Here is an 11462-nt window from a genome sequence, read left to right as displayed (position 1 = left end):
TGGGAGCCTTCACCCTCCACCCTGGGAACGTATTTCTGTGGACTTTGAAACTGCCCACTTTTTAAAACAAACTGAAGAATAAAACAGAACAAAATGTTCTGAGGTTGCTTTTATTACAAGAATTCTGCGAGCTCCACCCGGACACCGCTGGCGCCGGCTCATCCCACAGCACCCACACACAAGGACACTGTGAGGGCGCTGGGGGCCCGCGGGGGCCCGGGGGAGCCCTGGTCCCCCAGCCAGTCAATGTGACTGAATCCTCCATCGAGGGCTGGCCTGGCTGCCCCCAAATGGTCCCTCTACGTCCGACTCCTCGGGCAGGCAAGGAATAGGTCTCAAAGCCCCTCGGTCTCACGCTTCCAGGGCCTGCAACCCTGCAGCTCCGTCCTCAGAGGGTATCACCTGCAGCCCCCCACCCGGAAAGGGGGCAACTCCAGTCATGAGCTGCTTCTCTGTTCACGAGGCTCCAGAGGGCCCCTGTCTTGAGCCCCTGCCTGGGCAGGGAGTGGCCACATGCCGGGCCAGAGTCAGAGTCACTGTCCTCCAGGAGCCTGGCACCAGGCCCCAGTGAGGAAGCTAGGAGGCTGCCTCAGTTGCTGTGGGCTGGATCAGCATCGTGGTGGCCTGCAGTGGGTAGTAGCGGCCCCGCCAGGTCTTCCAGAAGATGCCCTTCTTACGCTGCTGCCGCTGGTGTGGAATGGAACGGAAGTACTGGCCGTTGAGGTTGGAATGGCCACAGGTGCCAAACCACCAGCCACCTGGGGTCCAAGAAAACAGAAGTTGGTCAGATGGGGGTCCTTGTGCATCTGCTGGGGCTGGGATGGAGATGAGGCCAGGTGTAGGACTTCATAAATTTTGGAGGGGAAGATATTTCTAATGATTGTCACACTGGGTCCTGAGGAACCCCAGGTGGTGACAAAGGAGTCTTGGGGGCATTGGGCCCCCCTTTCCAGTCCTGTGACTGTGGCAAGTTACTTCTCTGTACTTGGTACATGGTTAATGTTTTTTTTTTATTTTTATTTTTATTTTTTATTATTTTTTTTTGGTTAATGTTTTTTAAAGACTTTCTGTGATCATCATCCAGTTTATACTAGACTGAATCTTACAAAATTACTAGCTTTCCATCATTTCTTGACCCACCAAAAGCAGTTTCATGCATTTCACTCTACAGGGCCTGGACTCTGTCTCCGATTTCATTTGAACAAGACAGGGTTTATCTTGGTGGCTTTGCCACAGGCCACAGCCACAATCCCACAAATGTCATCTCAAAATAGTGTTATAGAGTGGGAACTGTGGTTACACCCAGTTTTTTAAAAAGATTTTATTTATTTATTCATGAGAGACACAGAGAGAGAGTCAGCGACACAGGCAGAGGGAGAAGCAGGCTTCCTTAGGGGAGCCCAATGTGGGACTCGATCTCAGGACCCTGGGACCATGCCCTGAGCTGAAGGCAGATGCTCAACTGCTGAGTCACCCAGGTACCCCCTATACCCATTTTAAAGATGGGCAAACTGAAGGTGGGAGAGGGTAAGTCAGTTGCCTAAAGGCACCCAGCAAGTCAGCAGAGAATAGACGGGATTTGGTGTTGAAGGCAGGTCAGGGGCACAGAAAGGCGGGGAAGGGGAGGTCTTGCCCTTGGGGTGCAAGGCAGGACAGGAAGGGACAGAGCTTGCTCACCAGAGAGGCTCTTGGCACAGTTCTTGTCACCACGCAAGTCGTGGTCCTGATCCCAAGTGGAGAAGGGCAGGGAAAGGCCACTGGGCGCCACAGTGGTGGCCCCCAGTTCATTGGCCACAGGCGCCGTGAGCTGCAGGCTGTAGGCCGTGTCCTCACCACCCAGATGGACGGGGAACTGCAGGGACTCCGCATTGCCCTCCCAGTCCTGAAGCTGCACAGCCAGGCGGCTGCCGCGGTCTCCCAGGATGCGGTGCACCTTCTCCAGGCCCAGCCAGAACTCACCTACAGGGGAGAGGCCGGCAGTGAGACAGAGCTGTGGCCCTCACCCCCACCTCCGGGGCTCTGGCCCCACTAGAGACACCCACCGTGCGGGTCTCCAAAGCCAGCCTTGTAGGCTTCCCAGGGCTGATTAAAGTCCACGGAGCCATCCTGGCGTCTCTGAATGACAGTCCAGCCTCCATCTGCCCAGAGAGGTGCAACGTCATCAGGAGGACCCTGCTTGCAGGGGACCCTGACCCAAATCCGGAACTGCCTCTAAACCCAGAGAGGGCAATGTTCCCCTCATTCATCCCAGCAGACCAGAGGAAGGTGGTCCAAGGTGGGCTGACCATTGGGCCAAGGGGCTCAGCCTAGATCATTGTCCCAAGGACCCCACAGGGCAGGAGGGAGGGGGCAGCAGCAATCTAGAGAGCTTCTCTGGGCCCGCTGAACCTGGCTCAACCATGGGTTGTGGTATAGGAGCTGCATCTGATAGACAACAAGGCCCATGACACGAAGCAGGGCACCCCAGGGGGCCAGTGCGTCCTACCTGCGGTCATCTTGCAGTTAACCAGGAAGGGCGGGGACCCCTGAGGCTGGATCTGGAACAGTCCACTTTGCCTCTCTCCTTCTTCAAACAGCTCTTGGCAGTCCCTGGGCAGCCCTGAAGGGCAGGCAGAGAGAGGGGCAGGGGGATTGAGGCAGGAGGATTCTCAGGAAACAGGCATGTCAGGGGCTGGGCAGTGGGTGACAGCGATATAAGGAGACAATCCTGGGTTCACCACCTGGACGGCTCACGTGCCAGCCACCATCCTCCCACACTGCACTGCCACCTCTGGCCACGCGGCCTTCCTGGCACCACACAACCTCCTGCCACAGGGATTTTGCACGTGCCAGCCACTCTGCTGGGGACCCTCTTCTCTCAGGCCTTTCCTGCCTCATTCTAAAGATCCAAGCTTCCAGAAGAGATACCTTTCCCGACTCCCAAAGAGGAGCATCGAGGAGTTTGTGTGCTCCCAACCCTGGAGTCATCATCTGGTGGTCTCTCCTCCACTGAATAAGGATTCCCTGGGCCCAGGGACAGAGTGGCTTTGCCCACAGTCTGGTGTTTCACCGGTTTAACCAGCGCCCAGGCTGATCCTAGCCCACAGCAGGTGTTTAGTAGCCTGGAGGAGTGAGTGAGAAGCTGGGCCAGAGTGGGGAACAGAGGGGAGCCCAGCACAAGTGGCTCTGCTTTGTCAGGTGGGGCTTGCAGGGACAGAGGCCGCACCTGGGCCCCCAGGTCTGGGAAGCATTGGTGCAGGACAGAGGATCCAAGGAGGAAGAAAGGGGGTGCGTGGGTGGGGGGTGCGTGGGTGGGGGAGGGCCCGGGGCGTGTCCAAAGGCTGGGGAAACCCCGCCCCCAGCCCAGCCCAGCCGGGGAAAGTAGGGGAAAGGTCGCCCGGGGGAGGGGAAGTCCACGCTGGGGGGAGGGGGGCGGACCCAGAGTGACTGGAGACCTCTTCCGGCCCCTGGAGCAGCTCCCCTTTCCCCTACTTTCCTCCCTTCCAATCCCCACGGCACCGGGCCAAACCACCAATGTGGCTTCCATTAACACCAGCTGTTTGTCTCTCCAGCTCTGACCCTTCTCCTACTTGGCAGGGCTGAGCCCCGGGTCTGGGAGTCCCCAAACCCACGCACCGCCCCCCACCCCCACATCCCCGACCCAGACCCGCGCCTGCCGGTCTGATCCCAGGGAGGAGGTTTGGGAGGGTGTACTGGACCCTTACTGGCCTGGGAATGGGGAGGAGGGGAGGGAGCTGGAGGGAGGGGAAGGGAGGAGGAGCCCTCAAGACTAAAGGGCTGACAGCCAGCAACCAGCCCCAGGGTGTGAAAGGGGGGAATCCGAACTTTCACCCAGTTGGTTGCACGCAGCCACTGATGCCAGGCTGGGGTGTGATGGGGTAGGAGGACCGTGAGGAAGCCAACCGGGTCTGGAGCCCAGAAGTTAGGATGGGGGCAGAGGCACCAGGAGCTGGGAGCCTGTGCCAGACCCAGAGCTGGGGTAGGAGATTTGGGGCAATCTGGAAGGCATAATAAAGGACCCACAACTAATGATGGTGCCAGAGGCCCATTCTTTGCAGGAAGGGGAGAATGGGAAGGAGGGTGATCAGGGACTTTGGGACCAAGAGAGGGGTAAGGGACTTGGATTTGTAAGAGATTCAACAGTGAGTGGTGTGTCTGGCCAGGGAGACGGGGGGTTCCCTGCTCTCGCCCCCCTCCTAGATCTACACTCCAAGAGACCATGGGGCAGCCAAGCTCAGAACCCTCCACTCCTTGAGGCGCCTGGGGGGCTCAGTGGTTGAGCGTCTGCCTTTGGCTCAGGGTGTGATCCCGGGGTCTTAGGATCAAATTCCGCATCAGGCTCCCCCCAGGGAACCTGCTTCTCCCTCTCCCTCTGCCTCTGCCCCTCTGTGTCACTCATGAGTTCAATCAGAACTCCAGGATCCCTAGCTAGCACCCTCCTGCGCTAGCACCCTCTTGCCCACTGCTGCGCCCTCAGAGATGGTTCCAACCTTCAGGAAGGCATCCTTGAGCGGTAACACCCCCTTTCCCACACCCCTGCTGCTCAGTTGGACCCTCTTCCCCAAACCCTGCCCCAGTTAGTGGCCGGCAAGGCATTGAGGGAAGCCACTGGCTTGCCAGGAAGGAGGAGGTGGTGGCCCAGCTGGTCAGGGGCAGGGATGAGCTGGGATGTCCCCCCTTCAGCCCCTTGCCAGAGTCAAGTGAGCCCATGGAAACCCAGAGCCAGGCCCTCTCTTCTTCCCAATAAGATGGACCAGACCAGGAGGGGTCAGAAATGGCAAGTGCATGTGTGGTGGCCGGGACAGAGGATTGCCAAGGGACAGCCGAGGACTGGACACTCACGGTGCAGGCGGCTGATGTTGTGAGCAGGGCCCACGAGCTGTGCCATCTTGGGGAGCCTCTTCTTCCTGGCAGCCTTCGCCATCCCGTGGCCCAGATGCATGGGGCCCAGGAGGCCCACCTGGACAGGACAGAAGGAGGATACCAGGTCTGGGCTGGCGCTCGCTGCGCAACCTGACTGGTTCTCAGTCCACACCCACAGGGCGAGCTTCCACCTCCCGCCCCAGCTGCGGGGGTGGGGGTGGGGGGTGGCATCAGGTACCTGGCTCTGCAGCTTCTGTATTTTCAGCTGCTGCTTCTCCAGGTGCCGCTGCTGCTGGGCCACCTTGTGGAAGAGTTGCTCGATCCTGCTGTTCTGGGTCTTGAGCTGAGTCTGGGAGAGCGCAGACGGCGGCCGTGAGGTCAGGGCCTCCCGCGCCCAGCCTCTCGGTTCATCCACCTGTCCGGCCTTCCAGCTCCCCCTCCCGGGGCACCCCGGGGGCATCCCCCACCCCCCGCCCGTCCACACTGTTTAAGACCCGGAGGGGAGCGCCAAGTACCTGCAGGCTGCGGAGAGCCTCGGGGGCAGCCTCGCCGCGGGGGCCCAGGCCCTCGGGGGCGCGCGGAGGCGCGGCGGAGCCCCCAGGCTCCTTGCAGGCTGCCCCGCAGGCGCCCAGACGCCGCTCCAGGGCGCCCAGCTGCCCCTGGGTGCGCTCCACGTGCTCGCGCAGCCCGTGGCCGAGCTGCAGGAGCCCGTGCGCCAGCACGTTCACCTCGTCCCAGGACGCGAAGCGCTGCGGCTCGGGGGGCGTCGGGCTGCCCCGCGCGCTCAGGAAGCCGGCGGCGGCGGCGTACAGCACCAGGGCTGCGGGGGCGCTCGGCGCTCGGCGCATCCTTCCCGGGGGCCGGGGCGCGGGCACTCGGGGGGCGCGGGGGCTCGAGACTCGAGGGCCGGAGACGTGGGGCACCCTGGCGGAGACCCACTCGCGCGCAGAAGCCACCGGGGAGCCTCGGATCGCAGCCTCCAGCCCTCTGGGCTTCGCTTGGCCCCGCGACGTCCCCTTTTATAAGGCGGCGGGAGTGCTGGGGTGGGGCGTGCGGCCGGGGGAGGGGTTCCGTGAGCTCGAGGCGGGGTGGTTGAGGAGCCGGGGGCACGCCCCGGAGTGCAAGGCTCTGGCTCCTCCCGCCCGTGTCTGGAGCGCCTTCTCCGCCGGCCGTGGGAGACGTGGCTCCCCGCGACCCCCTCCCGAGCCCTGGAATCCCAAACCCCCACGCCGCGCCCGCCGCGCTCGGCGGGGACTGACGCTGCTGGCGGTACCCCTGACCCCCCCCAAGTCAAAAGCCGGGGAGAGGGCGGGGAGATACAAGTTAAGAAAGAGCCCTGGTGCGCTGAGTTCTGCGAGGCCGGGCGCGGAGCCCGGGACACCTCAAATCCCCGCCTCCGGAGACTTCCCGGAGAGCAAGTGGCCCAAGACCAGGCTGGACCCTAGGGAGACGTCTCTGGGCTCTCACGCTCCTTCCCGCTCAAGGATCCGTCACTGCAGATGTGTTTGTGGGATCCTCGAACGTCTCTCATCCCACTTCCCACAACTCGGTGCCCTAGGGGTGGCCCAGGGTCTTTCCCGTTCGGGCACCCCCCGCAAGGTGCTCCCCCCCCAGGGCGCCCCCTCGACCCCAGGGTCTGCAGTGTCATCGATCTCTGCTTGTGTCAAAGTAGACACCTTGGAACAGGAAGGAAGAGGTGATACATGGAAAGAGGAGGTCTCTTCCATTCATTCATTCATTCATTCATTCATTCATTCATTCAACAAACAGTCCTCTGTTCTCGTTAGTAATTCCCAGTGGAGAGAGCCCAACACTGAGTCTGGGGTAGGGACAAAAGAAGGAACTAAGTGAGGCTGTGGGGCTGGACCATGTTCATTTCAAGAGTCTAAGCATTCTTTGAACTTTTTTTTTTTTTAAAGATTTATTTATTTTGAGACAGAGAGAGCGCGCCTGCGCAGAGTGGGGGGAGGGGCAGAGGGAGAGAGTCTTCCAAGCACAACACAGGCCTCCATCCCACAACCCATGACATCATGACCCTAGCAGAAACCAAGAGCCAGTCCCTTAACCCAGCGAGCCACCCAGGCACCCCCTCATTCAACAAACTTTGACCAAAGTTCTCCCCCTCCTGCTCCACCAGCTCCCCAATACTCTCTGTCAGGAAATTGAGGCAAAGAAAATCCTGCGTGCCAGGAAGAACCCTGGGCAGCTTGGCTTGGAGCATGGGCCAGAAAAACATAGTTGACTCAGCAGGGCTCCGAGCCAGCTCAGCCTCTGGAATCTGAAACTGCATGCCCCGGGGCTGACGTGCAGGTCACCACTCCTACCCTGGGCCACCCGGGCCAGATGCCAGGATGGCTGATCCCGGCAGCAGTGACAGGCAGATGGGAAGGACAGGAAGGAAAAACTACAAGGAGTAGATCCAGACAGCCACCATCTGCCCTGGCAGCTCGCCTGTCCACCCCCTGGCCCTGGCTTCTCTCCGAGAGGGTGTTATAATTATCAGAGTGTGCTGTCTTCTTCTTTCCTGGCTTCTTGCACTGAGAGAAGTCAGCAGTCAGTTTCTCAAGCTGATGATGGACTTTTCTTGATACACTTTGCAGGGACGGCTTCCTCTGTGTCATGTTTTGGAGGGTATAAAACATGCCAAAAGCTCTTAGAGGCACCTGCGGTGTACATGCTACAAAAGAATTTGTCCAGGGATACCTGGGTGGCTCAGCCGTTGAGTGTCTGCCTTTAGGTCAGGGTATGATCCCAAGGTCCTGGGATCCAGCCCCGCATCAGGTTCCCCATAGACAGGGAGCCTGCTTCTCCTTCTGCCTATGTCTCTGCCTCTCTCTGTCTTTCATAAATAAATAAATTAAATCTTAAAAAAAAAAAAAAAAAGAATTTGTCCAGTGGCCGGGAGCTGGCTCTGAACTGCATCCTAAAAACTGCCCTGTGGAACATACCCTCCGACCCAGCGATGACACAGTCCCGCCAATCAATTATTTCTTGAGTACTTACTGTGTGACAGCTACTGTGCTGGGACCGTAGCGGTGGGTAAGACGCTCCTATCCCCATGTTGGCTACTCTGGTCAAAGCCAATAGCATTAGGAAGGTGACATGTGGCCTGGAATCTCTCACCAAACCAGGGAAGCAGTGAAATGGATTTTTTTTGGCCTGTCTATGGACAGTTGATGCTCCCTACTTTTGGGAGATTTCAATCTGGCACAGTACATGGTCTCATGGAGTGTCTTTCCTTTTTTTTTCTTTTTTAAGATTTTATTTATTTATACATGAGAGACACACAACCACTGAGCTACCCAGGTGCCCCGAGGAGTGTCTTTCCATCTGTGTCTCTAGAACCTAGGTTACTAGGGATCCCTCAGTCGGTCTTTAGTAATCTCCAATCATTGGGTCTTCTGGTGGATGGGACAGGAAGAGCTAATCTGTTGGAGGAGGGGCTGCTTATGGATAAAAATAGCAGCAAACACCTACTGTGTCCATAACCTATGCCAGTATTGTCCTAAAGTGATTATATATCCACTTAATCCTCATAGCAACTCCAAATGAGTTAGGAGCTATTATTATTCTATTTTATAGATGAGGACATGGTGAAAGAGAGATTAAGTACTTGTTCAAACTCTCACGATTATCTGAACAGAGCTAGGATTTGAAATCAGGCTAGCTGACTCACAACTGTGTTCTTGGCAGCCGTGATATGCCACCTTTGTTCATAGTAGCCCGGTGGTCCTTGCCTCCTGAAATCCATGCCCTATAGTAGTTCATCCCTCTGGCTTGACCAAGAGGATATTATCGAAACGTTGGTGTGTGCAACTTCCTAGGTTAAATCATTAAAAAAAAAAAAAAAAAAAGTGGCTTCTGTTTTGCCCTTGATTAGATCAATTGTTCTGGGAGAAGCTGGCCTCCGGGCCCTGAGGACACTCAAGCAACCCTTTCGAGAGATCTGAGAGATCTACACGGCCAGATGAAGAACTGGACTCCTCCCCCAACAACAACCAACATCAGCTTGTCCACCCTGCAAGGGAGCTATTTATTTAGTTTTAGAGAAGGGGGGAGGGGCAGAGGGAGAAAGAGGGGGAATGAAGGAGACCACCTCCCCCCACCCCTCGGGTTGAATGCAGAGCCAAACGTGGGGCTCGATCTCACGACCCTGAAATCATGACTTGAGCCAAAATCAAGAGTCAATGCTTAACCAACAGCCACCCAGGCACTCCCAAGGGAGAATTTTGGAAGCAGATCCTACAGCCCCAGTCAAGCTTCCAAATGATGCAGCCTCGGCTGACATGGGTGAGCAACCTCATGAGATTCCCCCCACACTGGAACCAACATACAGCTAACACAATAGATAACCAATACAATGGCCAAGGATTAATTAGTGCCAGCTCTGTGCCTGGTACTATTTGAAATATTTTACGTACATTCATTCACTTAGCATGCCCCATGAGGTTGGCATGGTACTGTTTTAATCTCCATTTTATTTTATTGTCCTAAAGATTTTATTTATTTATTTTTAAGATTTTTTATTTATTAGAGACAGAGAGAGAGAGAGAGAGAGAGAGAGAGAGAGGCAGAGACACAGGCAGAGGGAGAAGCAGGCTCCATGCAGGAGCCCGACGTAGGACTCAATCCCAGGTCTCCAGGATCACGCCCTGGGCTGAAGGCGGCGCTAAACGCTGAGCCACTGGGGCTGCCCTGTTCTAAAGATTTTAATTAACTTAATTTGACAGAGAGAGAGAGAGAGTACAAGCAGGGGGAGCAGCAGAAAGAGAGGGAGAAGCAGACTCCTCACTGAGCAAAGAGCCTGACACAGGGCTTGATCCCAGGATTCCGGGATCATGACCTAAGCTGAAGGTATTCACTTGACCGAGTTAACCACCCAGGTGCCCCTTAATCTCCATTTTATTTTATTACAAAAAAATATTTATTTATTTATTCATGAGAGACAGAGAGAGAAAGAGGCAGAGACACAGGCAGAGGGAGAAGCAGGCTTTCCACAGGAGCCCTAAGTGGAACTTGATCTCGGATCCTGGGATCACTTCTGGAGCCAAAAGCAGAGGCTCAGCTGCTGAGCCACCCAGGTGTCCCTTAATCGCCATTTTAAAGAAGAGGAGGGGTGCCTGGCTGGCCCAGATGGTAGAGCATATGACTCTTGATCTCAGGGTTGTGAGTTCAAACCCCACATTGGGTGTGGAGGCTACTTAAAAAAAATTAAAACAGAATAAAAAAAATTAAAGAAGCAGAGGAAAATGGGGCACAAAGTGGTCACATGACCCGAGAAAGGAAGTGTGAAGGGGCTAGTCTCCCAGGAAGACTGGGAGCTACTATTGGGCTTAAACCTGCTGCAACTGTATTCTGTTTTGAGCTCTGCCAGGGGCTGACAGTGGGTACAGTTAATGCCTCTCCCTTGAGTTACAATCCTGTCACCTGTCCACATTTGCAGAAGCCAACCCCCCTCTGCCATTTCTCCTCTAGGGCCCACCTGTTGCCCATGTTTTAGGCACAGACCTTGCATGATCCTACACTGAGCCCCATTGGCCAAACTCCCTGAAGATATGCTTGTTTTGATCTGCCCAGGATTTTGAATATCAGTAGCTTTCTAACAAAAATCTAGATTTTTGGTTTCCCTTGCAAAATTAGAAGGAGAAGCAAGGGTGATCTGCAGTCCTGTTCATTTGCAATGGGCCAGAACTGATGGGAAGTCACCTCTTTGGCCAGAGCAAGCCTTCCCACCCCATCATTGCCCTGTGACGCAGTCCCGTCCATGCTCTGTCTTTTGCACATCCCTGAGGGCTTTGGTCACTGCCTTTGGGCTGGTGATTTTCCATTGCTAGTACCAGCCTCAGACCTGGGCGAGAGGGCTTCTGTGATGGCACTGCGCTGTCAGGGTGAACTTCCCCCACCAGGGGAGGAGTTGTGGGAGCAGGAATGTGCTTACTGAAGCTTCTAGACCAGGGGTACAAAGTTTTCATTTAGTGTGATGAAGAAGTTCTGGAACTGTGTAATGATGATGGTAATACACCATGAATGTATATAACTTGTATAACTTAAAATGGGGGCGCTTGCTTCTCCTTCTGCCTGTGTCTCTAACTCTCTGCCTCTCTCTCTCTCTCTCTCTCTGTGTCTTTCATGAATAAATAAATAAATAATTAAAAATTTTTTTAAAATTAAAATGGGGGTGCCTGGATAGCTCAGTTGGTTAAGCATCTGCTTTCAGCTTGGATCATGATACCAGGGTTCTAGGATTGAGCCCCACATCAGGCTCCCCACTTAGTGGGGAATCTGCTTCTCCCTCTCCCTCTGCCCCTCCCCGTGCTCATGCTCTCTCTCTTGTACTCTCTCTCTCTCTGAAATAAATAAAAGCTTTTGAAAAATAAGAAATAATAAAAAATTTTAAAAATTTTAAAAATAAAAATAAATAAGTAAAATGGGGGCACCTAGGTGGCTCAGTGGTTGAATGTCTGCATTTGGCTCAGGGCATGATCCCGGGTCCTGGGATCAAGTCCCACATCGGGGGCAGCCCAGGTGGCTCAGGGGTTTGGCGCTCCCTTCAGCCCAGGGCCTGATCCTGGAGTCCTGGGATCGAGTTCCGCGTCAGG

At 55.7% G+C, this 11462-nt stretch overlaps 2 protein-coding genes across 2 annotated transcripts in view; both read right to left on the bottom strand.

The window, feature by feature from the left end:
* Nucleotides 1–11462, bottom strand: part of HNRNPM (heterogeneous nuclear ribonucleoprotein M) — a 277045-nt gene that overhangs the window by 86257 nt on the left and 179326 nt on the right. The window lies entirely within an intron of this gene.
* Nucleotides 95–5864, bottom strand: ANGPTL4 (angiopoietin like 4). Its single transcript, XM_025457286.3, has 7 exons — nt 5379–5864; nt 5102–5212; nt 4843–4960; nt 2486–2599; nt 2043–2138; nt 1678–1959; nt 95–758 (listed from the first exon to the last, which is right to left on the bottom strand). Exons 1-7 carry the CDS (start codon nt 5709–5711, stop codon nt 577–579), a joined length of 1236 nt encoding a protein of 411 aa, XP_025313071.1. The 5' UTR covers nt 5712–5864; the 3' UTR covers nt 95–576.

The sequence above is a fragment of the Canis lupus genome, chromosome 20 (assembly GCF_003254725.2).
Source record: "Canis lupus dingo isolate Sandy chromosome 20, ASM325472v2, whole genome shotgun sequence".
Taxonomy (NCBI): Eukaryota; Metazoa; Chordata; class Mammalia; order Carnivora; family Canidae; genus Canis; species Canis lupus.
Note: the sequence above shows the minus strand (reverse complement) of the source record. Positions and strands in the feature narration are given on the sequence as shown.